The 23,821-nt window shown below is 39.8% G+C and overlaps 7 protein-coding genes across 14 annotated transcripts; 5 read left to right on the top strand and 2 right to left on the bottom strand.

Annotated features, from left to right (window-relative positions):
• Positions 1–740: 740 nt before the first annotated feature.
• Positions 741–8,001, top strand: LOC122615283 (G protein alpha q subunit). 7 transcript variants are annotated; one of them, XM_043790287.1, is made up of 11 exons: positions 742–839; positions 1,550–2,369; positions 3,997–4,509; positions 4,642–4,826; positions 4,896–5,050; positions 5,167–5,295; positions 5,891–6,020; positions 6,082–6,235; positions 6,558–6,665; positions 6,728–6,758; positions 6,901–7,098. In XM_043790287.1, coding segments are annotated over exons 3-11 (1,011 nt in total). In that variant the 5' UTR covers positions 742–839; positions 1,550–2,369; positions 3,997–4,391; the 3' UTR covers positions 6,902–7,098. The 7 variants fall into 7 exon arrangements, with proteins under 7 accessions (XP_043646220.1, XP_043646222.1, XP_043646217.1 ...); XM_043790282.1 differs by lacking the exons at positions 6,728–6,758; positions 6,901–7,098 and adding an exon at positions 7,205–8,001; XM_043790283.1 differs by lacking the exon at positions 6,728–6,758.
• A 4,120-nt stretch (positions 8,002–12,121) lies between these two features.
• LOC122612902 (G protein alpha q subunit) lies at positions 12,122–13,719 on the top strand. Its single transcript, XM_043786774.1, has 7 exons — positions 12,122–12,355; positions 12,425–12,579; positions 12,636–12,764; positions 12,826–12,955; positions 13,017–13,170; positions 13,287–13,394; positions 13,583–13,719. Exons 1-7 carry the CDS (start codon positions 12,137–12,139, stop codon positions 13,663–13,665), a joined length of 978 nt encoding a protein of 325 aa, XP_043642709.1. The 5' UTR covers positions 12,122–12,136; the 3' UTR covers positions 13,666–13,719.
• An 818-nt stretch (positions 13,720–14,537) lies between these two features.
• LOC122612792 (G protein alpha q subunit) lies at positions 14,538–16,700 on the top strand. The gene is made up of 8 exons (XM_043786624.1): positions 14,538–15,069; positions 15,167–15,351; positions 15,415–15,569; positions 15,743–15,871; positions 15,930–16,059; positions 16,112–16,265; positions 16,333–16,440; positions 16,584–16,700. The coding sequence occupies exons 1-8, from the start codon at positions 14,697–14,699 to the stop codon at positions 16,664–16,666; spliced, it is 1,317 nt and encodes a 438-aa protein (XP_043642559.1). The 5' UTR covers positions 14,538–14,696; the 3' UTR covers positions 16,667–16,700.
• A 129-nt stretch (positions 16,701–16,829) lies between these two features.
• Positions 16,830–20,445, bottom strand: LOC122612758 (muskelin). 2 transcript variants are annotated; one of them, XM_043786573.1, is made up of 11 exons: positions 20,345–20,445; positions 20,085–20,300; positions 19,794–20,006; positions 19,391–19,733; positions 19,165–19,303; positions 18,509–19,110; positions 18,229–18,447; positions 17,856–18,175; positions 17,647–17,803; positions 17,464–17,593; positions 16,830–17,408 (listed from the first exon to the last, which is right to left on the bottom strand). In XM_043786573.1, exons 2-11 carry the CDS (start codon positions 20,276–20,278, stop codon positions 17,164–17,166), a joined length of 2,562 nt encoding a protein of 853 aa, XP_043642508.1. In that variant the 5' UTR covers positions 20,279–20,300; positions 20,345–20,445; the 3' UTR covers positions 16,830–17,163. The 2 variants fall into 2 exon arrangements, with proteins under 2 accessions (XP_043642508.1, XP_043642509.1); XM_043786574.1 differs by having other exon boundaries at positions 20,364–20,376.
• A 424-nt stretch (positions 20,446–20,869) lies between these two features.
• Positions 20,870–21,609, top strand: LOC122614447. Its single transcript, XM_043789009.1, has 4 exons — positions 20,870–20,907; positions 20,962–21,120; positions 21,171–21,347; positions 21,406–21,609. Exons 2-4 carry the CDS (start codon positions 21,076–21,078, stop codon positions 21,607–21,609), a joined length of 426 nt encoding a protein of 141 aa, XP_043644944.1. The 5' UTR covers positions 20,870–20,907; positions 20,962–21,075.
• A 169-nt stretch (positions 21,610–21,778) lies between these two features.
• LOC122612655 (transcription elongation factor SPT4) lies at positions 21,779–22,417 on the top strand. The gene is made up of 3 exons (XM_043786405.1): positions 21,779–21,921; positions 21,981–22,143; positions 22,206–22,417. The coding sequence occupies exons 1-3, from the start codon at positions 21,853–21,855 to the stop codon at positions 22,322–22,324; spliced, it is 351 nt and encodes a 116-aa protein (XP_043642340.1). The 5' UTR covers positions 21,779–21,852; the 3' UTR covers positions 22,325–22,417.
• LOC122612654 (mevalonate kinase) lies at positions 22,334–23,771 on the bottom strand. Its single transcript, XM_043786404.1, has one exon. It carries the CDS (start codon positions 23,593–23,595, stop codon positions 22,423–22,425), a length of 1,173 nt encoding a protein of 390 aa, XP_043642339.1. The 5' UTR covers positions 23,596–23,771; the 3' UTR covers positions 22,334–22,422.
• Positions 23,772–23,821: the final 50 nt, after the last annotated feature.

The raw sequence follows: 23,821 nt of genomic DNA, 5'->3' as shown, positions 1-23,821 counted from the left end.
AATTTTATTTAATTAATTTAAACACTTATTTATCGCATGAACATATTGAACAAATGATAATAATTTACAGAAAGCCAATAAAACATAGATTAAATAATATAAGCTCTTTGATTTGGCGGGCAATGTCTTCTGACCCTTTAGAATCTTTACTAAATTGGCTTTTTCTAAGTTTTAAAGGGTATTTAAGACAACATTTACCTTTCATTCAGATTATCATGTGTTTATTTTGGGAATAAAGTATTGTGCATAAATATTGAATTTACGAAAATAGTGATAGGTTTGGGTCGCAGCTCAACGAATATGAAAGATCATAGCCATGGTGAGTGTATTCGCTATTATATACTGAAAAATCACCCTAGTTTTTATGTTTTTTAAGCTGTCGGGCGTTGCCATCCTGATTTGTAAGGATGTAGGCCACTACCATCCTAACTTGTAAGGATGTCGGGCGCTGCCACCCTGAGAATGTGTATTAATACACATGTGTAGACATCGGGATGGCAGCTCCCGCCCTGCTTGCGACTTAGATGGCAACTGAAAAATATCGAAAGTACTTTGTTTTTACATTTTGCTGTAGGGTAGAAAGACCGTTATTATTTATAAGAAAGCGATCAAATTAAATGTTAACAAGTCTAACCTAAGTAATGCGACGAAGGCTGTGACTTTAAAGCATCGATGCCAACATCGATGTCTGCCCACCACTAGTTCAAAGGCCATCCGATAGGTTCCGCCATCGATATCGACGAACGATAGGCCCGATAGGTCCGGACAAATAACGCCTCCTGCTATCGAAAGTCGGGTCGTGCGTCAACGTTAGCGAAAAATGCAAAATTAAATATGTTGTGAGTAGCGAGCGATGCCAAATCGAATATGTTGTGAGTTTCGAGCAAGATCCCCGTCAAACGGACTCCCCGCCAGCCAGCGGTCGCCTTCCGCAGCCGCCTGGCAGCCGCCCGAAAAAATCCCCCCCTCGACAAAAAAATTTTAGCAGCACCGAAAACGTTCCCCGAAATGCCAGTGTAAAGTGTGTTTTTTCGGCAAACAGTGCTGGCCATTGGGCAAGGCCCCTCCATAATTGTTAAACCAACGAGGAATCGAATCGCGAAATCTTCGAATCGCATTGCTATCAAAATTTTTTCGTTTCGTTAACGCCCTCGCTTATATTTGTGTGTATTCGTTCGTAAAGCAGTGCGCAGCAAGTCGCACTGCTTGCCAGAGAAAAACACTACGAATAGGAAAAAAAAGTTGCGAAATTTAAAAAAGCAATAGTTTGTTTAACTTAATGTGGTTTCTCTTGCCACTAAACGGTGCGCCTAACCGAAAACTTAGTTGGGGTCGCGGAAATACCTAGTGGATTGTGCATATTTCTGGGCTTTAAACGGGTGGGCTAACCAAAAAAGCAAAAACAAAAATGGGAGCTGGGGGTCGTGTGTGTTTACCTTAGCCAGTATGATGATGATTTTCCGGAATGCATATTCCTACCTTACCACCACCCATGCCACCCCCCCATCGTTCTTCTCCTTATCTCTCTGTCTCTCTTCTTTACTTGCAGTTCCACTGCATACAGAAAAATAAACAAATACAAGAAGCATAAAATATGCAGAAAATTAAATACAAAAGGAGCCACTAAGTGTTTCGTGTGAAATCAATTTGAAGACCGCTCGTCGTCGTCGTCGTCGTCGCCGTACATACTTTTCCGTTTCAATTACACTACAATGAATATTTGTTGAAACTTCGTTGCATTTACAGACTGGTGTTTGAAAACAACAACAAGCAGAAACGTTAAAAACCAACAACAACAGCCCTCATTCACACCGTAAACTAGAAGCAAAAAGGGAAAATTACATATACATATATATATATATAAATATATATTTATAAATATATATGGATATATATCTACATATATAAATAGTATCACATTTACATTAAAAGGAAGCCGAACAGACGTTATCGTAACTTTTATATTACAAAGCACCAGTAAAAATATATAACCAACTACACACGTTCCTTAAAACACAAATGTTTTCCAAACCGCAAACCAACTAAAAACGAAATGCTTTTGAAATTAGTTTAAGATAACTAAAACAACAAAAAACGTAAGACCAACCAACGCACCGCAACGCAAAGCAAATCGCGTGATTAAACTAAAACTAAAAATATTTAAAACAGACCGAACATCGGCAGGGAACCAAAACATAAATAAAACACGATCAATCCGGAAGAACTTCAATCGGCGTACTAAAACCCGACATTCAATATTTTTTCTATAACATAGTGGTAGCTAAAACAAATCGAGACGATAACCGGAACATCTTTTTGGAGAATCTCGTCTGAATACCTTTAGTCCCGTGTCTCCGTAATGTTGTTAAGTAAGTAATGCTGAAATGAATTCAAGAATCGTTATTTCCTGCTTTTATTTCCGACTCGACCACTTGTTGGTTTATATTATAATCCAAAAATCCAAATACAAGAACTAGTTAAATTGGCAAGCTTGTCCTCCACATCATCCAACTCCATTCGAGTATATTTATTTCGTGTAAAAGCCATACTTTCGCAACTGCAAGATCGTATACAAATGCTGTAATTTATAATGAAAGGGTACTTTTGTATCTGAAATATCAGCACATAAATACTTCAGCGAAAATAGGGTGAGGATGCGATAAGGAACTGCATGAGTAACATGAACGTATTTCCTACTTAGAATCGGTATTCGGAATAGCTTGCATTAGAAAAGTGATTTTCAGAAGAGCAGTAGTCGTCCAAAGATTAAGAAGGCAAATCAAACGTTATCTCTGAGTGGTTTATCATAAGCTAATACAAAATGTAAGGCAGATAAGACCAGTTCGCGGTGGGTAACTCTCCCTCAGATTTGGTGGCATGATATATATGGCAAACTATTGCTAAAAACCGCTTCATTGCGCCAATTGCGTGTCCCTGCCCCTGAATTTTCCCACTGCCACTGCCACTGCTAATTAGATTTTGTGGCTTTGCTCAGCGAGCAATGTGTTCCGAGTGCAGCCCGCTAATCCTCCCGAATTCTATGCGGCTAGCCGCCACTATCCAGATCTCCATATTCTCCCACTTGGTCGCGCCAAATTCCCCTGGCCAGACTTTTGTCAAAATTATTGTTAGCTATTCCATCGATATTTGGTAGTGGTCATGCTGAAAGCCCTACCTCGACCCATGTCAATGTGTTCGCCAAACGAAATTGGATTAGCCATCACTCGATATATAAACTGGGGGGTGGGGGTTGGAAAAGAGAGGAAATAGCACCAGTGGTCGGTCATAGGCTATATTCTATAGACATGCCCCATGCTGAACCCATGAATGAACTACGGATTCGGGTGGACTAATATCTTTAAAAGATAAACTACAAATTAGAATTGGTTGTAAGGTAATAGAACAATAATACAGCATAAGTTCAAAATACGACTTAATGATCTTAAGTCATAACTTGTTTAAAGGTATCTTTCGCTGCGTGGCCTATTATATTTTAAAGTAGACTGTCAATTGTTCATAGCCATAGACTGCTTGGTCCACCCAATTGGAGAACACTCTCGCGAACTTGTGGCCAGCGAAGCCATATATTTTCCAAAATCAGCTTTCTTGCATTGAACTTGGCTGAGGGGCATTGGGCGAACGCTTCCTCAATCTATGGCCATAGCCACCTGGTAGCGGGTGATCCCAGGTCTGCGCAGAGAGAGAGAGCTGGCCCAGAACGTAGAACCTAGAACCTAGAACCAAAGCCAATGCCATGGTCAGAGGAAGTCCAGGGGTAGTCATGGGCAGCCATGGGCCATCTATATCCGACGTCGTCATCGACGTCGCCAGCTAGTGGGGCAGGCTAGCAAATATGAAATGTTAATTGCCAGCACGGGACACAACGCGGCGAACTCTCGTTGGGCCAACAACTGTGGTGGTCCGTAAGAGCCATAGTTGCATAGATCCTACAGTTTGGTTACGCAATTACTAAATCAAAGCTTTGTCTCCTTGCAGATGTTCTTGGATCGTTCGATGTGGTCTTTGTTCATTAGTAGCCATCACTCTCAGCCTCCGAGTCACCGAAATCTGGTCAAGAACTTAGCGTAGACCCGTAACTAGCAATAGCAATAGCCAAAGAGAGCCTGGATCGCAAGCGCGCTGGAGGTGGTCTGCAGAGCGAGCAAAGCCGAAGTACAAATGCACCAATCGAAACTGAAACAGAATCTGTAACTTGGAACGGGTGTATTCAGCGCCCGCCGCCACACAACCAATTAGCTAGGTGTCAGAGGGTCCAGAGAAGGGAGTCCAGGAGACCATCCCACCATCCAAACAGCATACATTTTATATACGGAACGGCCTGTCGAGCGTAGTGGCAGCAGCACGCGAAAGCGTCTATAAATCTAGTTAGCATGGAGTGCTGTTTATCGGAGGAGGCCAAGGAACAAAAGCGCATCAATCAGGAAATCGAGAAGCAGTTGCGCCGAGACAAGAGAGATGCGCGCCGCGAGCTTAAACTGCTACTACTGGGTAAGTGGAGCATGGCCCATTTTGATTGCACTTAGCCTGGCTTAATGTGGTTAATGCAATTGAAGCCGCCTCGCTAATTGCATTGTATGCCCGGCGCTTATGGCTATATATTTTCCAATCCTATAACCCCAGGCACTGGCGAGTCCGGGAAGTCCACATTCATCAAACAGATGCGTATTATCCACGGCAGCGGTTACTCGGACGAGGACAAGCGTGGGTACATCAAGCTGGTGTTTCAGAACATATTCATGGCCATGCAGTCAATGATCAAGGCCATGGATATGCTGAAGATTTCCTATGGTCAGGGAGAGCATAGTGTAAGTAGTACATGGACCTAATCGAAATCACTTTATCTCAAACGTCAAACACCATCCTACGATCCACAGGAACTGGCCGATCTGGTGATGAGCATCGATTACGAGACCGTTACCACGTTCGAGGATCCATACTTGAATGCCATCAAAACGCTTTGGGACGATGCTGGCATCCAGGAGTGCTATGATCGTCGTAGGGAATATCAGCTGACTGATTCAGCCAAATAGTAAGTTACCCGTTGGCATGCAAAGGAAACGGATTAAGTCCGAGAAACGAACTGATGAGACTGAAAGAACTTAAAACGACTGTGCAAACTAAATCATTGATCTTGTTTATGTATAGTTATCTAAAGGATCTCGATCGTGTGGCTCAACCTGCATATTTACCCACTGAGCAAGACATTTTAAGAGTTCGTGTGCCGACAACAGGGATAATTGAGTATCCCTTTGATTTAGAAGAAATCAGATTTAGGTACATTCCATCTTTCTCACCTTACTTCATTGCATGTGCATTACCCGTTTTTTGGTTATGGTTCAAATATATTTATACTTTGTATCTAAATACTTAAGAATTCCTTTAGCGCATGTCTTTCCAAGCATTTAACTTAGGGACCTAGTTAGGGCCTTCAGCGAAGTTGGTGGACTGCGACGGGTTGCAAAACTACTTCTGCCACTGTTTTTGGTTCCGTTCTTTGTTTTAAAAGTGTACTAATTTATCTAATTTAGCTACTTGAGCGATCTGGCTCGAATTGAACAGGCTGATTACCTGCCAACCGAGCAGGATATTCTACGTGCTCGAGTGCCGACAACTGGCATTCTTGAGTATCCATTCGATTTGGATGGCATTGTGTTTAGGTATCTATTAAAAATATGAATTGGTAATTTCTGACAAGGCTAGAAATGTAAATGGTTATTGTAAAGCTAGTGAAAGACGATGTATTATACTTTAGTTACTTATAGATTGGTGGCCTGCGCTCTAGAATTAAATGCTTGTATGTTTGGCTTTAAATGTAGTAAATTTGTTGCCTAAATTTTTTACAATAATATATATTTTCCCTAATAAACAGAATGGTGGACGTCGGAGGTCAGCGATCCGAGAGAAGAAAGTGGATTCATTGCTTTGAGAATGTGACATCAATTATATTTTTGGTAGCGCTATCGGAGTACGATCAAATCTTGTTTGAATCTGATAATGAGGTATGATTTCAAATTGAAAATATATGTTTTCCATTAAATAATTAAATATACGCTTTTACAGAATCGAATGGAGGAATCTAAAGCTTTATTTCGTACTATAATTACATACCCTTGGTTTCAAAATTCGTCAGTTATTCTATTCCTGAATAAGAAGGACTTGTTGGAGGAGAAAATAATGTATTCGCATTTGGTAGACTATTTTCCCGAATACGATGGTAAGTGTTCCGATTGGTAATGGTGGTCATAATTATGTACGATTTTATGCGGCAATGAACCAGGTCCAAAACAGGATCACGCTGCGGCCAAACAGTTCGTTCTGAAAAAGTACTTGGCCTGCAATCCAGATCCCGAACGTCAATGCTATTCGCATTTCACAACGGCCACAGGTGGACTTTCACCTTACTTTCACCCGTACTTAAGATCTATGCAATTGCCTCAATCGCCAATATCATCTGTAGATTATTTGCTAGTTCATTATTTTGCTAGTTGTAGAACCACGCTAGACGTAACCTCTCATTTGCCTTCTTATCGAAACAGGTCCTCAGCGAGATGCAATAACGGCCCGAGAGTTTATACTGCGAATGTTTGTAGATTTAAATCCAGATTCCGAAAAAATTATCTATTCTCATTTCACGTGTGCTACAGGTAAGTTCCACCAGTTACCAGTTCAGTGATTGGTCAAAAAATGCGTGTGGATGTGATTTTAGTTTTCAGCCTAAAGGAGGGACTGGTCAAATGGTAAAAACTTTTGTGTGAAAAACATTTACATTTGCATTTGCTTCTGCCGCGCTGATCTAGAGTAGAGCGTAGTGTATCGCTAGTCAAATTTGTAAACCTAACGAACTGATTTCTAATAAAACAACGATCTCTTGGTAAACAGATACCGAAAACATCAAACTTGTGTTCTGCGCTGTCAAAGATACAATTATGCAAAATGCACTTAAGGAATTCAATTTGGGCTAATGCGGGCAGTGCGGAGATTTCAGGAAATGTGGCAATGCAAATGAATTATTTAATTATAATGTATATGATTTGTTTTTCAAAGTCCCTCAATAAAAAAGCAATATAGTCTGTTAAATCTGTTAAATATCGTGAATGGAATATGTTATGTGTGCAGTTTACTATCATACGATTTTGATTTTGTTGACAAAGCCAACTAACTAAGTCTTCTTCTCTTTGTCTAGATACGGAAAATATAAGGTTTGTGTTTGCAGCTGTGAAGGACACAATTCTGCAATCGAACCTTAAGGAATATAATTTGGTCTAAACTGGATTTGGATCGAAAAACTATTTTTGTGATTTTTATACAAACACACATACACATTCATATAATTCCTTTTTCGCATATTTACTAAATATAAAAGAAGAATTGAGAAGCGAGCGAATGTGGCCGAAAATTAGGCATAAATTAGACCCGAAAAAGTTTCTTACGTTTGTTACATCAGGAACCGAAAATTGTAGCATAAATAGAATACTAAACTGAGATGCTAAACCCGCATCAACAGAATGATGGAAAAGATGTATACATTTTAATTTGAGAGAAATATAACACAAAATCTGATACAGCGTGACAACAAATAATCGGCGCAGAGTTTCTCGCTTTACCTTACGAATATGGCGATTCGTAAAACAATAATTTTTATTGCAATATTTGTATTCTTTCCAACGGCAAAGTTTTCAGAAAACGTTGTGTGATTTTAATAGCGTTTCGAAAAGGAAAACTCTTGAAAGTCAAAAAGACAGTAGCCAGAAATGATTGGGATCCAATCGATAGAGTTTTTGGTTAGATTTGCACAAATCGCCAGTTATTTCGGATTTAAGTCGGGAAGACTGATGGGAGTTTTTCCTTCCTACACAAGAAACATGATTTCCTTGAAAGGTTTTTATACAAAATATCGTCCGAGTTAGTTGTTGTCGCGCTGTAATATTTAAATAAATTTATTACTATAGTAACTTTTGTAATAAAATCCGAAACACAAAATATGAAACGTAAATTTAATCAAAAGCTTGATAAGGAACAACAAACTGAAACAACTTTGTCGTACTGAAGCATAACATAATAAAGCAACATTTTACTAAATAACTACAGAAAAACAAAAAAACAAAACATACTTTTGCGTAAAAATCCCCCGAAATATATATATATATTCAAAGAATTATATATGCAAGAAGTTTCTTATTAGAATTTCAGGGCATATAGGCGTGTAAAAATAATAAACCGAAAATGATAAGCTGATAAAATGAATGAAAACGAAATCACAGATAATAGCGTATTTTTTATTAAGCTAAACCGTAAACCGTAAATATTGATACTATTGTTTACCGGAATATTTAACTATACATGAAAGCAGATATAATAATTCATAAACGCATATGTAACAATTTAAAAATTGATTAATTTGCATTGCGGAAGCTCCATTCATTGTAAATTACAATTCGTATTAATACCATGAGAATAAAAAAAAAGAAATGAAAAGCATGCAAACCAATACAAACGATATAGGAGATAAATTTGTATGAGAAACGCCAGAAACATTTACATGGAGCATTCATTAAATACGTGTTTGTAAAAATGTCGATAACCACCCATGCAACATGCAACATGCTACATGCAACAGCAAAATCCATACAACTTATTGATATTTAATCAGACATCAGGTTAAATCCAATCAAATGCGATATACCACTGGTCGAGAACACACAACTATCAGAAGAGAAAGTTTTGCTCTCACGTACTATACTTTTGTTGCCATCAAAATTTCAGTCGAAACATTGTTATCAAAAATAGCTTGATTTTCGTACTTTTTACATTAACTTTGTTAGTTGTTTGCTTATTTTATAGATCTTAATGTATGCAACAAGGGACTCGCTTTGCGGCTATCCAATCCAAGCGAAGTCGGCCAAGTGGGTCCAGTGTTTTGTTTTTGTTTTTATAATTTTAGTTTAATTTAATATACAAGGATAACTAAATGAGACGCACATAAATAGAAAACCCCATCAACAAATTATTTATGTAAAAATCCAAATAAAAACAATTCTACTCTACGCATATGTGGAAACAAAAAATAAAAATAAAATGGAAAACAATTGAAACGTACATGTATGTAAAATAAATATGAAGCAAAATGTTTTTCATAATTTCAATAATTTATTACACTTATTTTGTTCAACCGAGATTCCCTCAACTCATCACTTGGAGTTTAGTTCACTCGGGGCCACAGAGGAATAGATACTTTGCCATGTGGCAGTGGAGAATTGAGGATCCTATGACCCATGACCCATGACCCATCAGCTATGACCGCGAATAACCAAAAACCAAGACGCATCTTAGTTTAAGTACGATTCAACAGTGTGTTGTATAAAGCTTTAATCCTCGTAACCACATCTAGTGAAAGTGAAAGTAAAAGTAAAGTAATTAAACCATTTTTATGATTAACCCAATGGATTAGCTTTTAAAAAGCTTCAATAAGTCAATGTGTATTTTAAATGATGTAGCAGAGAACACAGAGCCATGATGCCAATGAGTTTTTTGAGCATGCATGCCCGATTGGGATTGGATTGGAATGGATATGGAATCGGTTTAGGTTCTCGATGCGAATACAAATTCACAGCTGGCATCCAATTTGGTAGCTCCGATCGTTTTTTATATCCACGGCAGTATGCATTATAGACATTCACACACTGACATATATATAGTTTTCCGTCCAATGAATTGCATCAGCATCAGCGAGCAGACAAAGTCTCCCATTTACTTTGATCCTTTCTTTCCGGTTTGGTTCTTCTCCAAAATGCCATCCCAAAATACAGGAGTTTTTCGGCGGTTTCAATGATCAAATGTTCCGATTTTGCAGCCACGCACACCATACGCACACTTTAAATTGGTCGATTTCGGTATGATTTCCCTAGCATTTTGTGCCTTTCCACTATAATGAATCCCATAAATTATATAGCACAGACTCCAGACTCCCGACTCCAGTGGCCACTCGAAACCCGATTCTTCTCACCACTACTGGAGCCGAGCCGAGTCGAGCCTGTTAAATGTCCCAAAATATTCAGATTATCAGCATGTATTGCACGTGTATTGCCAGATTGTGGTGGATTGTTTGGGTTGATAGATTGGTTCCTTATTTTTATGATACGCACCGATAGTCAGACAGTTGTATGTAAATATTTGAATATTTGGCAAATTACTCTCGGGGGAATGCGAAAGCCTCCTGAGAAATACCACATAATCGAGCATGTGTATGTAAGTGTACATTAAACTCAAAGTGAACTATAATAATAATAAAATGAGAATTTGATATAAACCATTAATGTATGTATTTTGTATTTTTATATACAATTTATAATTTTGATTACACTTACAATTGTTACGATTAATAACTAAAATAATTACATGATAAAACCAAAGTAACGCAAAAGAATCTACTAGATATGTATTTCCAATATAGAGAAGCCGAGTACATAATACACAAATCCGACGATTGCTAAAGGAATTTCAGAATATTGTAAGGAATTAAGATTAAACACAAAAGTAACAAAGTAAACAAAGAAATTTTCTAAGCAACAAACTCAAAACAGAACTGCAAGCAAAAGGGACAACAATTTAAATGGGAAATTTATGTAATTGTGTAAATCTAGAGCGGAATGAAAGCGAAAGGATGCAATTTGATCCTTTGGCCATGATACTTTACTGATAAGTATGGCCACGATTTTCAGACAATTGAAAACCAACCATTTAGGCATGGCATTCGGTGGCTAGTTTTTACTTTAACTATGTATGTAAATGAAAGAATGACCACATTCCACATAAGAAAGCTTGAAAAGCAAAAAAAAAACGAAAAAAAAATCCATTAAAAAGAATCCCAAATGAAAATCGCCCTTGACGTTAAAGAGAAAACTACATTATCGATAATAAGAATGGCTAGCCGGTGTTTTCGGTTGAAAACAAACACCACATAAACCCAGCATCGGGCTAAGCAGTAAGAAATATTAGTTGTGAGTTCGGGCGACTTTAGGGAGAAATAGTAATATTCGACTCTAGTTTCTCCATCGCACACCTAAGCATACGAGTACATACGTGTAAATCAGAAGCTAATGAAACATCCACTGGAACTGCATGCTTAGCCTAGGATTAAGGCAACCAACCACACAGAATCCCCAATTTCCCCGATTTCCCCGATTTGGAGATAGAGACAGTCCAACGTGTCCATGGGCCGACTATTGATAACTGTAGCATTTGAATTGATTGAATTGATATTGGACGGACGGGGTTTTCCTGGGTGTCTATACATTTGTCATACAAATCATATTGACGGAGCAGACGGCGATTGTATGCGTGGCAATTGTAACTAAACAAATTTTTTAGATAATTAAAAGTATCTATGTACACCTTAATATTAATGAAAAAACCAATATAATATAAATAAAAGTATATTGAAAAGACCGCCACTGTGTTCTTTTCTTGCAACTACGATACGATATGCAATCCCAGAAATCGGATTTCAAAAATAGCTGAGTTCGATTCAAAAACTAACTCAACAGTGGATTGGATTAAATAATGGATACCCGCCTACTGGGAACTGGGTGTTTTAAAAATCCCCAGCGATGTTCTGAACGATATTTCACTGGGTGCTCTGGTGCGATTTATCAAGAGAACAATTCCCATTTATATGGCGCGGGAATTTAAATGGCTTTTGTAATTTTGTTTTCTAAATTGTTTGCAAATCAGTTTTCGGCATTACTCGACGGCGTACAGATGTGTTTTTGAGCTGCGGAAGAATGGAAAAATCTGGTTTTAGGGATACAAAAAAGAAGGAGTAAAGCGTTACGAGAAAAACTCATCTTTTAACACAATCTTTGGCTATACGTTAAACTGGTCGGTGGAATACAGCAAAAGATACATTCAAGTTCGGATATTAGTCAAAAGGTGCCTTAATAGAGATCACGGATTCATACATAAAGTCAGCATGGATGTGAACTGTTGTGTATCTTTCGAGTCAAGGGAAAAAAAGCGTATCAATCGGGAGATCGACAAACAGTTGCAACTGGAGAAGCAGAGGTCGAAACGTGAACATAAGCTACTGCTGCTGGGTACGTGGAAATGGGTAATCGGGATGTATCCAAGATCCAATGTGTGTATATCCTCAGGGGCGGGCGAGTCCGGGAAGTCCACTTTCATCAAACAGATGCGTATCATCCACGGCAGCGGTTACTCGGACGAGGACAAGCGGGGGTACATCAAGCTGGTGTTTCAGAACATATTCATGGCCATGCAGTCAATGATCAAGGCCATGGATATGCTGAAGATTTCCTATGGTCAGGGAGAGCATAGTGTAAGTAAACCATGGGCCTAATCAAAATCACTTAATCTCAAACGACAAACTCCATCCTACGATCCACAGGAACTGGCCGATCTGGTGATGAGCATCGATTACGAGACCGTTACCACGTTCGAGGATCCATACTTGAATGCCATCAAAACGCTTTGGGACGATGCTGGCATCCAGGAGTGCTATGATCGTCGTAGGGAATATCAGCTGACTGATTCAACTGAATAGTGAGTTAGGTCCAAGTCTTATGGAGTACCTATTTTGAAATATTTTTGTAACTTAGTTTCTTGAGCGACATAAGTCGAATTGGACAGGCTGATTACTTGCCAACCGAGCAGGATATTCTGTGTGCCCGAGAGCCGACATTTAATATTCAGGTCTATCCTTTTGAGTTGGATGGCCTTATGCTGAGGTATATGTGTATTGAATTTTATTTATCCGATTGCAATAACACATTTTTCGTTGATGGACAGTATGGTGGATGTTGCAGGCCAGCGAACCGAGAGAAGAAAGTGGATTCATTTTTTTTCGAATGTATCATCAATTATATTTTTGGCAGCACTATCGGAATACGATCAGTTCATGATGGGATCCGAAAACGAAGTACAAATAAAAGCCATTCAGATAATCTTTCTACAAAAACTTTAAAATCGGATAATTGCAGAATCGGTTGGAGGAATCAAAGGCTTTATTTCATACTATAATAACATTCGAGTGGTTTCAAAACGCTTCAATCATCCTTTTCCTAAACAAGAAGGACGTGTTGGAGGAGAAAATAATGTATTCGCATTTGGCAGACTATTTTCCTGATTACGATGGTAAGCCTTCTAAAGCGTAAGTTATTTATTATTTTAAATTTATATAGGTTGGCCTGAAAATCGTTTAATTATATATTTTATCCTTAAGTGCACTCAATATAGGAATAATATTTTAGGTCCACCACAAGATGCAAATGCTGCCCAAGAATACGTGCTACAGTTGTTTGAAGACGTTAGTTTAGATACACCTAAAAAGATATATTCCCATTTTACCTGTGCTACAGGTGAGTGAAATAATTTGGAAGTTTGGTGGAAAGTTGTGTATTTTGCTCGCTCATAAGTGTACTTCAGTAATGGTTTGTCAAACATTTAATTTAATTTGCTATTGTATAAGTACAGCACAGTCTATTAAATAGCTAAATAAAACGTTATAAGCGTTTATAAACGTAAATAAGATCATTTTTATTTTTAGATACGGAAAATATTACGTTTGTGTTCGCCGCAGTTAAGGATGCCGTTTTGCAATGCAACCTAAAAGAAAGTAATTTGTTTTAATTTTAGATGTAGAACACCGCTTTACTTTTCCAAAGTAGATTTTATACTTTTATATTACTTTTACTGTTTATTCTTTTGCGTTATTTAATCCTCTTTATCTATTGAAGAGGTATATGTATTAAACAATTAGTTTTTATTAATTTTAGGTATTAGTTTAGGTATTCGTGGGTTAAAAAAAGTTCTGAGAGCTGTTATTGTTATTAAAAATTAAGTAATTGTACACTGTATATGTACATCAGTGGAGTCAGTATAAGAGAATTCAATAAGATTACAATTTTCTTAAAACTGCTCAGAGTAATTTGGGTTAATTTCCGGCAACATGGGGTTAATAATATAAATTCGCTGAGCGCCGCACAATCAGTCTTAGAAAAACCATCAACTCAGAATATATGTTCCAAATATTCCGATTATTCGACGGCTTAGAAAGTTTAGTATAACCCAAAAAAGAAACACATATAAAATTGTAAAACAAGTGCATCAAATGTTACTTTTAAAATATAAAATTAGAAAGAAGTGATGGTGACTAAGTTTCAATAGTGCGTTTCATCACTTGAAAAGCGAGCCTAAAAACCACAAAGAGGAAAACGCCCCACAAGCCAAAATTGTTAAATCGGTGAAATAAATTTGAGATCTTGAATAAAAAATATAAAGAATAATTGTGCAAAACACGTAAGTCGGGTATTATATAGTTTTTTATCGGAGCAACGCCCTCTGAATATAATGATATTGTGTATATAAATGAATCATTTCGAACGACCAGATTAAAAACCTAATTTAGATATAACATATTTTGTAAATACTTTACAATATTACAGTAAATGTTCTTTTGAATTTGATAAAATATTTAGTCATGAGTGTTTATGTATAAACATTCTCAGGGGAGATAATATTATTTGGATAACAAGCCTTACACACGCAGTATAATATATGATCATTGTTCAAGGCCAGTATCTTACTGGTACAGTATTTGAAAATCGCCTCAGATATGTGTTCATATAAAGCCGATTTAACATTTCGGAGTCGTCACAAGAATGAACACATGTGTCACTGGAATCTGCTTGCTAGATCACGACCCGAGATCACGACATACGGACAAACGGACGGACAGGAACTCTTCCTTCTACGTGTTACATGCTTTCAACAAATCATTTATACCCTTTCACTCTGCCACGCGTATTTATATTGATCTATTGACGATCTTCACCCAATATATAAAGCTTCGTCCGCCTCTATATAGTCAAGGAACAGAGTCCACTGGGGGCAACATGCTTGCGCGAATGGGCTGCATGGACTGCTGCCTGACGGAAGAGGCTCGTGAGGGAAGGCGTATCAATAGAGAAATTGAAAAGGTCTTGAGAGCGGATAAGAAAAAAGCACGGCGTGAGCTCAAATTGCTGGTACTGGGTAAGTAAAACCGGAGCATACAATTATGACACTTCCTAACTGATTTCATGGCCCATATGTATGTATATCCAAATATCCAAAAATTCCACAATTGCAGGCACAGGCGAATCTGGCAAGACCACATTCATCAAACAAATGCGCCTTATTCACGGCGACGGTTTTTCGGACAAGGAACGGAAGCAGTTCACCAAGAAAATTTTCCAAAACATATTCATGGCCATGCAGTCGATGATCAGTGCAATGGATGTTCTGAAGATACCCTACGGTCAGCAGGAGCATAGTGTAAGAGTAACTCCTAGCCCAATACTTAGTGATTTGACTCCAACAACGGCTTATGATCCACAGATACTTGCCGATCTGGTGCAGAGCATCGACTACCACACGGTTACCAGGCTGGAGGCCCCCTATTTGAGTGCCATCAAAACGCTTTGGACCGATGATGGCATCCAGGAGTGCTATAATCGTCGTAGGGAATACCAGCTGACTGATTCAACTGCATAGTGAGTTAGCCGTTGATATACTTCCTAATATATGAAGCACGCACCAGATATCTTGTTGTTCAAAACAGAGGTTTCATTATTTTTGTATATGTAATACTAGATCTATGCCTAAGAAATCGTATCTTCAAAACACAAATTACTCAAATAAATCTTTTCGTTTCTCATTCAATTAGCTTTTTGGAGCACTTAAATCGAATTGAAAAGACTGATTACCAGGCAACTGATCAGGATATTCTTTATGCTCGAGCGCCAACAACCGATATCGTTGAGTATCCATTCAAATTGGACGGTTTTCTGATAAGGTATTTATTTGTTGTAATGAAAGTGGATTAATAACTATAATTAAATACTACTACACAGAATGGTGGACGTAGCTGGTCAACGAGGGGAGAGACAAAAGTGGATTCATTGCTTTTCCAATGTGACATCAATTATGTTTTTGGTTGCGTTATCCGAGTTTGATCTATCCTTGGCTGAAGATAAGAATGATGTATTTTTGAAAATTCTATTTTTGGCAATGAATAACCAAATTGTTATTTTAGAACCGGATGGAGGAATCTAAGGCTTTATTTGCACAGATTATTTTGTGTCCGTGGTTTCAAAAATCGTCAGCTATTCTGTTTCTTAACAAGGAGGATTTATTTGAGGAGAAAATAAAATCTACGCATTTGGCAGACTATTTTCCTGAATACAATGGTAAGAGGTTCCCAAACAAAAGTTAATTCCACCCAAACAAGATTTTATTCGACTTCTTATTAAACAGGTCCAAGGATGGATGCCAAGGCAGCCCGAGCATTCATACTGCAAATGTTTATTGACACGATTTCTGATCCTTGCAAGATTATCTATCCTCATTTCACCATTGCTACGAGTATGTACAGTGTCCGAATTATTTTTGATGAGTGATTTTCATATTTGAAAAATCCTATTCTTTTCGTCGAATTGATTTCCGTGTCCACGCAACAAAAGAACTTATTTCACAATAACTAGTCAAGTCTTATTTTTGTTTTTTAGATACCGACAATATTAGGTTTGTGTTCACTGTTGTTAAAGACACAATTCTAGAAACGCATCTGAGGGAAACTAATTTGCTGTAAACTCGTTTTCTAAATATATTGATGAGGAACGAGGCTTGCGTGTCAATTGCAATGTAACAAATTTTTAAGATAAAAAAGGAATAAATGTATGTTAGACAGTAAAGATTTTGTTTAAAAATTTGTAAGTTATATTTGCCGCATATTATTAACTGAAAGGCGCCTGTTGCTTTTGGACGTTAAAAAAACTTTTTTTATTTCAGGCTTATGTTTACATATACAATCCACTAAATATAACACGGTTTACATACAGTTCTTATTCACCTAAGCGCACTAACTATGAATCCAGCTGTCTTCAGCCGGGGTTTCAGTACACGTGAACTATCACAATAAAATCATATATGTCATGCCTTGCATTAACCGTAGAACCTTGTATTGGCAAACAAGCGAATTAAACATCACATTGATCAACAGTTTAAAATGAAACTCTCACACACTTAATTAGCTAAATATAATCTTGGATGGGGACTCATATTGATTCGGTTTTGGCACTTGGACATTCACATGACCACAAAGTCGCTAAGGTTACGTTCAGGTTGGACCATGCTCGGTGGCATCAGTTGCACCAGTTTGTTGAACAGGAAAGCTCGTTTATTCTTCAGCTCAGGAGTGCAATCCGTCCGCGCTCTTTTGGTGCATGAGGAGGAGCTCGGACTAGAGGCATTCTCCGAGATGCCAGAAGAGATCATGCTCTCGTTCGACTCCAGGGAGATATTCTCGGTAGCGGGTCCATCAGCCAGTTCCTCTGTAAAGATAAAAGCTCAGTATTCCAAGAAGAAATTATCATTGACTAATAAAACCTTTAATCTTTGCCGATACATCGGAGTCCGTTTCGAGATCATCTGCATCAGCACACAACGCAGGTGTGGTGCATTCTCTTTCGAGGTTACCATCATGGTTTTTAAAAAGCAAAGACGCAAGCTTATGGAACTGGAAGATTAAACTGCGATTAAAGAAAGTTACAATATTTTTTTTAGATATACATTATTTAACTGCTCCGCATCGCTATGGTCAATGACATCGGCTATATGATGTCGTAAGTACTGCATTGCCTTGAAGGGATCCTGGCGCGTCATCTCCTCGTAGCGCATTTTACGCACCAAAAACCTACAATGCTTAAGGATCTCCTCTCGTTTGGGCCTAAAATATAAGTAAATTAACTAGGGCTACACTCAGCTAGTTAATTATATACTTTTCCAAGCATAAAAGCCAAAAATCATCAAGTCTAAGCTGCTGCTGCTGACAGATTCCGGGATTTCCTCCAAACAAATAGTGGGTATTAGTCGCATCATCATACACCAGCTGGTGGGCATAGCGGGGACACGGCTCCAAGGTTCCATCCCCCTTGCTGGCGCCCAAAATATTCATGCTGTTAATGGAGTTCGCATCCTGGCCACTGTGGCGACAGTAATATATCCTTGACCACTTATGACTGCGCAAGGAGTACACCCAAAATGAGTTTGATGCGTCAATATGCTGTATATCACGACGATCCTTAACTTTACTTAGGCTCTAAAAATAAAGCAATTATATATGAATGGTTGAATAATGTCAGAATTACTCACAGAAAAAATATAAATTTCATCACGTTCACAGTCAATGGTGGCACGCAATGTATAGCCAGAAGAAGGTTCGAATTTGGCTTCATTGCCAGCGGTGGTTCCGTGATGGGGATGCTCCTTGTTGAGGACGCATATGGCCTGGGTGTCTACGTCGTAGCTGAGAAACTCGTCAAGATCCTCCTTGCCTCGTTGTCCGCCATATATGTACAGTTTTCGATGTTTCTAATGTAGGGCAGAAATACATATATGTGGCTTACATACTCATTAAGTATATTTAACGTACGTTATGGAAAACCATGCAGTGTGTGATCCTGGACTTAATGGACATCACATCTGCCAGGGAAGCGCTGGCGTGGTGGCAGTCCACCAGAATCTGAGCCCAGGTGTTTGTTGCTATGTGATAGGAGAACAGCCCCGAATATTCTGGTTCTATCGCGCCAGTAGCATTGACACTGCGAGGCGTGAGTATTTTGCCTCCGAAAACGTAAATTGTACGCTTATCGGTATCCATGCACATCTGGTGATCATAGACAAGCTGAGGACCGCCCACTTGGCTGGTGTCATCGCATATTTGCATCCAGTTGCCGGCCCTCGTATCGTAGAGGTAAAAGTCGCTCTTTATATAATCCGAAGTTCGAATCGAGTTGTCCAGGTAACGACCAAGCATGAATACATTTTCGCTGATGGGATCAAAGACCATTTTGTGGCAGGATCGCGGTGTGGGCCCATTGGAAAGCTCTGACCTTTCGCACAGTAGCGTCCACTGATCATCTTCGATATTGAATACCCAGAGGTCGCTTAAGTCCTGGTAGCCATCCCAGCCGCCATAGAGATAAATAAGTCTCCTTTTGGCATCCACCACCAGCTGGTGGCCACCGCGGTTGCCTGAAAAAGTGGAAGTTAAACTAATGATTTCTGTTTGGAGGCGGAAATAGTTACCAGGCTTCAGGTCGCTTTCAGTGAGCTTCATATGCCAGCTGTGCTTGTAGTCCTGCTTATGCAAATACTCATCCATGAGACCCTCGTCTATGCACTCGACTATAAAGCGTTCAGCCTTCTCAAAGTCTCCCTGCAAAACCTAAAAATAACATTTTTATGAATTTAATACGATGTTTTCAAAGGTTTAAAAATAGGTTTTGAAATATGCTGGACATTTCTTACTTACCAGACACTTATGCAGTTCGCTAATCAGCGGGTGCTCCAGTTGCACATTCGTCTGCTCCTGGAGCGCCCCAAAGGCACTCAAATAGCCCTGCTGGCGGAAGTGCTTAAGACACAGCTTGATGATCTCCACCTCGCGCAGCGAGTTGTAGTTCTTCATGCGAGCACTGGTATACATGGGGTCGTCCTGGCCGTGCAGTTCCACGTACCAGATGCTGAAGTTGAAGGACGGACCCCAGGAGAGCAGGGGCACGATCTTGAGGTACAGTATTGGTAGGTTTTCCGCGCCGTCTTCGGTCAGGCAGCGCAGATTGAATACTTCCGGTACGTTGTCGTTTTTCAGGCCACTAGGATATATACGAGGTTTATTATAGAACGCATTTCGGAGAACCAGCTGATGGACCTACCCCTCCAGCAGCAATACCATGTGCTCATCCTCCAAGCCGCCGTAAACACGGAATTTCTTAATGTTGCACACATGCGACTTCTCGAACTTGCCAAACTTGATTTTCTTCACAATGGCGGGACGGCGCAGCTTCAAGGTGAGAAATTGTGGCGGGCTGTTGGTGTAGGCGGACCACCTAGATGTTTGGTCGTTGGGACAGTCCACCAGGACGTTTCTACGAATCGAATGGAATGCAAATTAGAACAATTACGAAATGCGAGGCAACCATTTTCTTTTCCAGACTAGAACTTACTCGGGCAGATAGTTTGGCGAGTAGCTGGAGTAACGGTAGATCTCAAAGTTCAAACGCTCGGAAAGGGAAAAAGGCTTCTGGCTGCTGGTATTCGTGCCGGAGACCGGGTTCAAAGACGGATTGAGGGCCGAGGACAGCGCCACCGATCCGTGCGAGCTGTTGTCCGTGGGACTGGATGTCGAGGAGGAGGACATGGCGAGTTCTATTCCAACGATCCTAGCGGTAAAAGTTTAACGGCGTTCGGTTATAGCTGTTATTACCTTTCTTTCTTGTCCGTACTTCTGTGCTTCCCTGTTCCACACCCAAAACAACCGCGTAACAGCTGATCGCCAGGGGCGTAGCCGTTATCTCATCAGGGGACCGATTAACCGATTGCCTAACATTACATTTGGAAGCAAACAATTTACATTGTGTAAGTAACATATAACAACATAACATATATTAAAATGTAAAATGAAATCAATTAATGCAACAGATAACTTACATTTTGACCGATCTTACACTTCGAGACAAATATTTTAAAACATGTTATCTGTGACGTCAGAACAAAAACAATTTAACTTATTTTTGCATAATAATTGTTCTCCGATCTTTTGCCTAGATTGTAGATAAGTGTATCGTGTTGTATCGATTATTTATTTAAAAGCTGCTTGTTCGCTCACCCGTGATGCATTTTATAAAGTGTACAGAGTTATTAAAATGTAGTTAGTGTTTGCTTTAAGTTGTTGGACTGGAGTTATGTTTATTTGTTTTGGCGATGGCAAAGTGGATTGATATCTCTTGTGTATACTTGGGCGTAATATTATGCCTTTCCAACAACATTGTGCGTCAATAAACCCGTATAATGTACAGATTTTAAAACTATTTTAGTTCTTAGTTCTATTCCAATGGATACTTTTTCAAAATCAGAAAAACTGAGTGCAAAGCAAACGGAGTATATTTCAGCAATGTCTCTTGCATTTTGAAGCCAATTAACTGGACTCGATCGGTTATGCACATGGACTGCGACATACGGGACGTAATAACTGATATTAAAGTGAGAAGTATCATTAATTCAAGTATTACAATAACGTTGACAACTTTCAGATGACAGTAGAAGTATTCTACAAGGATTCTTTGAGTTTGTATAAGCCCTTCGCCGTTAAATTTAAATTTAATGTTTGCCAATTGTTGAAGAATAATACAAACCGAAATTTTTTGGAAAAATACGCCATAAGTCATTTGACGGAATGGACTAATTTAAACCACAGTTGCCCCTATAGGGTAAGCTTATAAAACTAAAATCTCCTCTATATATATGCAATTTTTTATGTTTCTAAAGGGCCATTTGAGTGCGCGTGACTTTAGTTTGGACGAGGTCTCTCTGCCCATACTGCCAATTCAGGATTACAAAATTGCATTTAACTTTTCAGGAGCCAATCCGGGAATTCACTTGGGATTGGTATTGATCTATTTTGAAATTCTAGAGGATTATTACAAGAATAAAAAGAAAAGGCCACTGCCAAAGTCGCTGAACATTGTTTAAAATTCCTATACCATGTAGTACACATTTTACCTTGCTAAGAAATTATAATGTTTTAAAATCACGTTTTAATACAAAGGTTGGATTCGTGAAAATGTTTCAGACAATTTTTGTCGGTTGTTCCCGGTACTAGCCGATAACTTAGAGGAAAGAAAAGTTTAGAATACGGTCACTCTGTCAGTGTCGTGGCTTGGTTTCGCACGGAATTTGTATTTTTAGTTTTAAAACTATAATTAATAAGTAAATATGGCCTTTGACGCGATACCCAAGGATCTGCGAGGACTTCGCGCCTGCCTCGTTTGCTCCCTAGTGAAAGTATGTTATGTTTAGCCCAGGCCCGACACATTTTCATTGAAACCATTTACCGCTTGCAGAGTTTTGATCAATTTGAGACTGATGGCTGCGAAAACTGCGAGGAGTTCCTGCGGATGAAGAACAACAAGGATAATGTCTATGATCACACGAGCAACAACTTTGACGGAATTATTGCCCTGACCACGCCCACCGATTCCTGGGTGGCCAAGTGGCAAAGACTGGGTATGACCTTATTAACTTGCGTTCCAAAGGGTATTCTTGATAGATTTCAATTTCTCTTTCAGCCCGCTTTACTCGTGGTATCTATGCCATATCTGTTTCCGGTACTCTGCCGCAGTCCACCTTACGTGACATGAAGAACCGTGGGATTGTCTACAAATCTAGGGACAGAAGTCAACGCTAAACAACCAGATTGCCGTACAAAATACATGTATAAATCTTTATTTTTAAGTTATAACAAAACCACGAATACATACAATAGCAATACAAAACGAAACCGCATCAGTCATCCAGCGAACTAACGCGCAATCCCTCGCCTCCGGCGGTCGTAACATGAACACCAAAGCCCGCCGATTCGAGCTCCTCCTTGAGCTTCCAGTACACCTCATTGCACTCGTAGTTCTCAGGCAGCAGAACGATGACATATCCACCTGCACCGGCGCCCGTCAGCTTCGAAAAGAAGCCACGCTTGAAAGCGATGGTAAAAATCTGTTCCAGTTTCGGATGCGACACTCCGATCGCCTTTAGCAGATCATTATTGATCTGGAACAGGCGTTCGAGTTGCTCGAACTTCGCGCTATCGTCTTGGGCATTGCCAAAGCTCTCGTAGAGCGGAACAGCGGCGGTAACGAGCTCCTCGCAAGCATGCCAAATGGCCTCAATGAGCCGCGGAAAGGCCTCTCCCAGATGACGCACTTTGGCCACAATGTCCGCGGTGCTGCGACTCACACGACTGTCCACCAGCAGGATGTTCAGTGGTTTCTGGATCTTTAGCGACTGGAATCCCTGGCCCTTGACATACCGCAACATTCCGCCGTAGGTGCACACTGTGTTGTCCAGACCCGAGGGCGTGCCATGGTTAACACGCTCCGATTCGAAAGCCCATGTCGAGATCAACGCCTGGTTCGCCTCCTCCAAGTAACTGTCTCTATCGAAGTGTCCGGCCAAAATGAGAAAAGTCGTGGCCAAAGCGGCTCCGAAAGAGGCGGAACTGCCCAGGCCCGCACCCACGGTTAGCTGGCTGTCTACCTGCACCTGGAAACCGGTTTGCAGCGTCAGCTTTGTGTCGCCGGGTGCGGAGAGTACAGCGCCGGCCAGCAAATAGTATATGGAGACAAATGCCCGTTGCGTGTGCTGCTTCGGTGCATTGCCTCCGGATCGTTCAAGTTGTTTGGACACCTCTGCGCGAACGGCTTCCAAAAGATTGGCAGTGCTGTCTGATGGGTATTTACTCCTAAATTCAGCCAGGAAGCCGTTGAACTCCGGCAACTGGATCTCCAGCGTGCAGTTAAGGGCCTCCAGTTGAAAACTTGCCACCTGGCTGGCCTCCAGCTGTCGAAATCTCAGCGTGGTGCCCAAACCCACTACGGCAGCGAGGGCGGGTCGGTGATAAACAACGGCGTGCTCGCCATGGAGGATGACCTTGCCCGGAGAGTGGACCTGAAACTTGTGCATTGTTCTTGCTGATCGCTGTGTGTGCTCTGTGTTCCGTTTGGCTATGGCTTTATCGGTTTATCAGCTATTTCGAATTGTAATGCTAATGCCTTTCGAACGGACGACCTGCGACGAGTACTTAAACTTTTACGGCTGTTTCTTTATGTAACTTATGCATTTAGTGGATCATTTGCGTTGTTTATTCGGTAACTCCTATCTCTGCCTGCCGATTCCTGTGCTTTCCCTT

The sequence above is a fragment of the Drosophila teissieri genome, chromosome 2R (genome assembly GCF_016746235.2).
Source record: "Drosophila teissieri strain GT53w chromosome 2R, Prin_Dtei_1.1, whole genome shotgun sequence".
Lineage (NCBI taxonomy): Eukaryota > Metazoa > Arthropoda > Insecta > Diptera > Drosophilidae > Drosophila > Drosophila teissieri.
The sequence above is the reverse complement of the archived record's forward strand: the minus strand, read 5'-3'. Positions and strand labels throughout refer to the sequence as shown.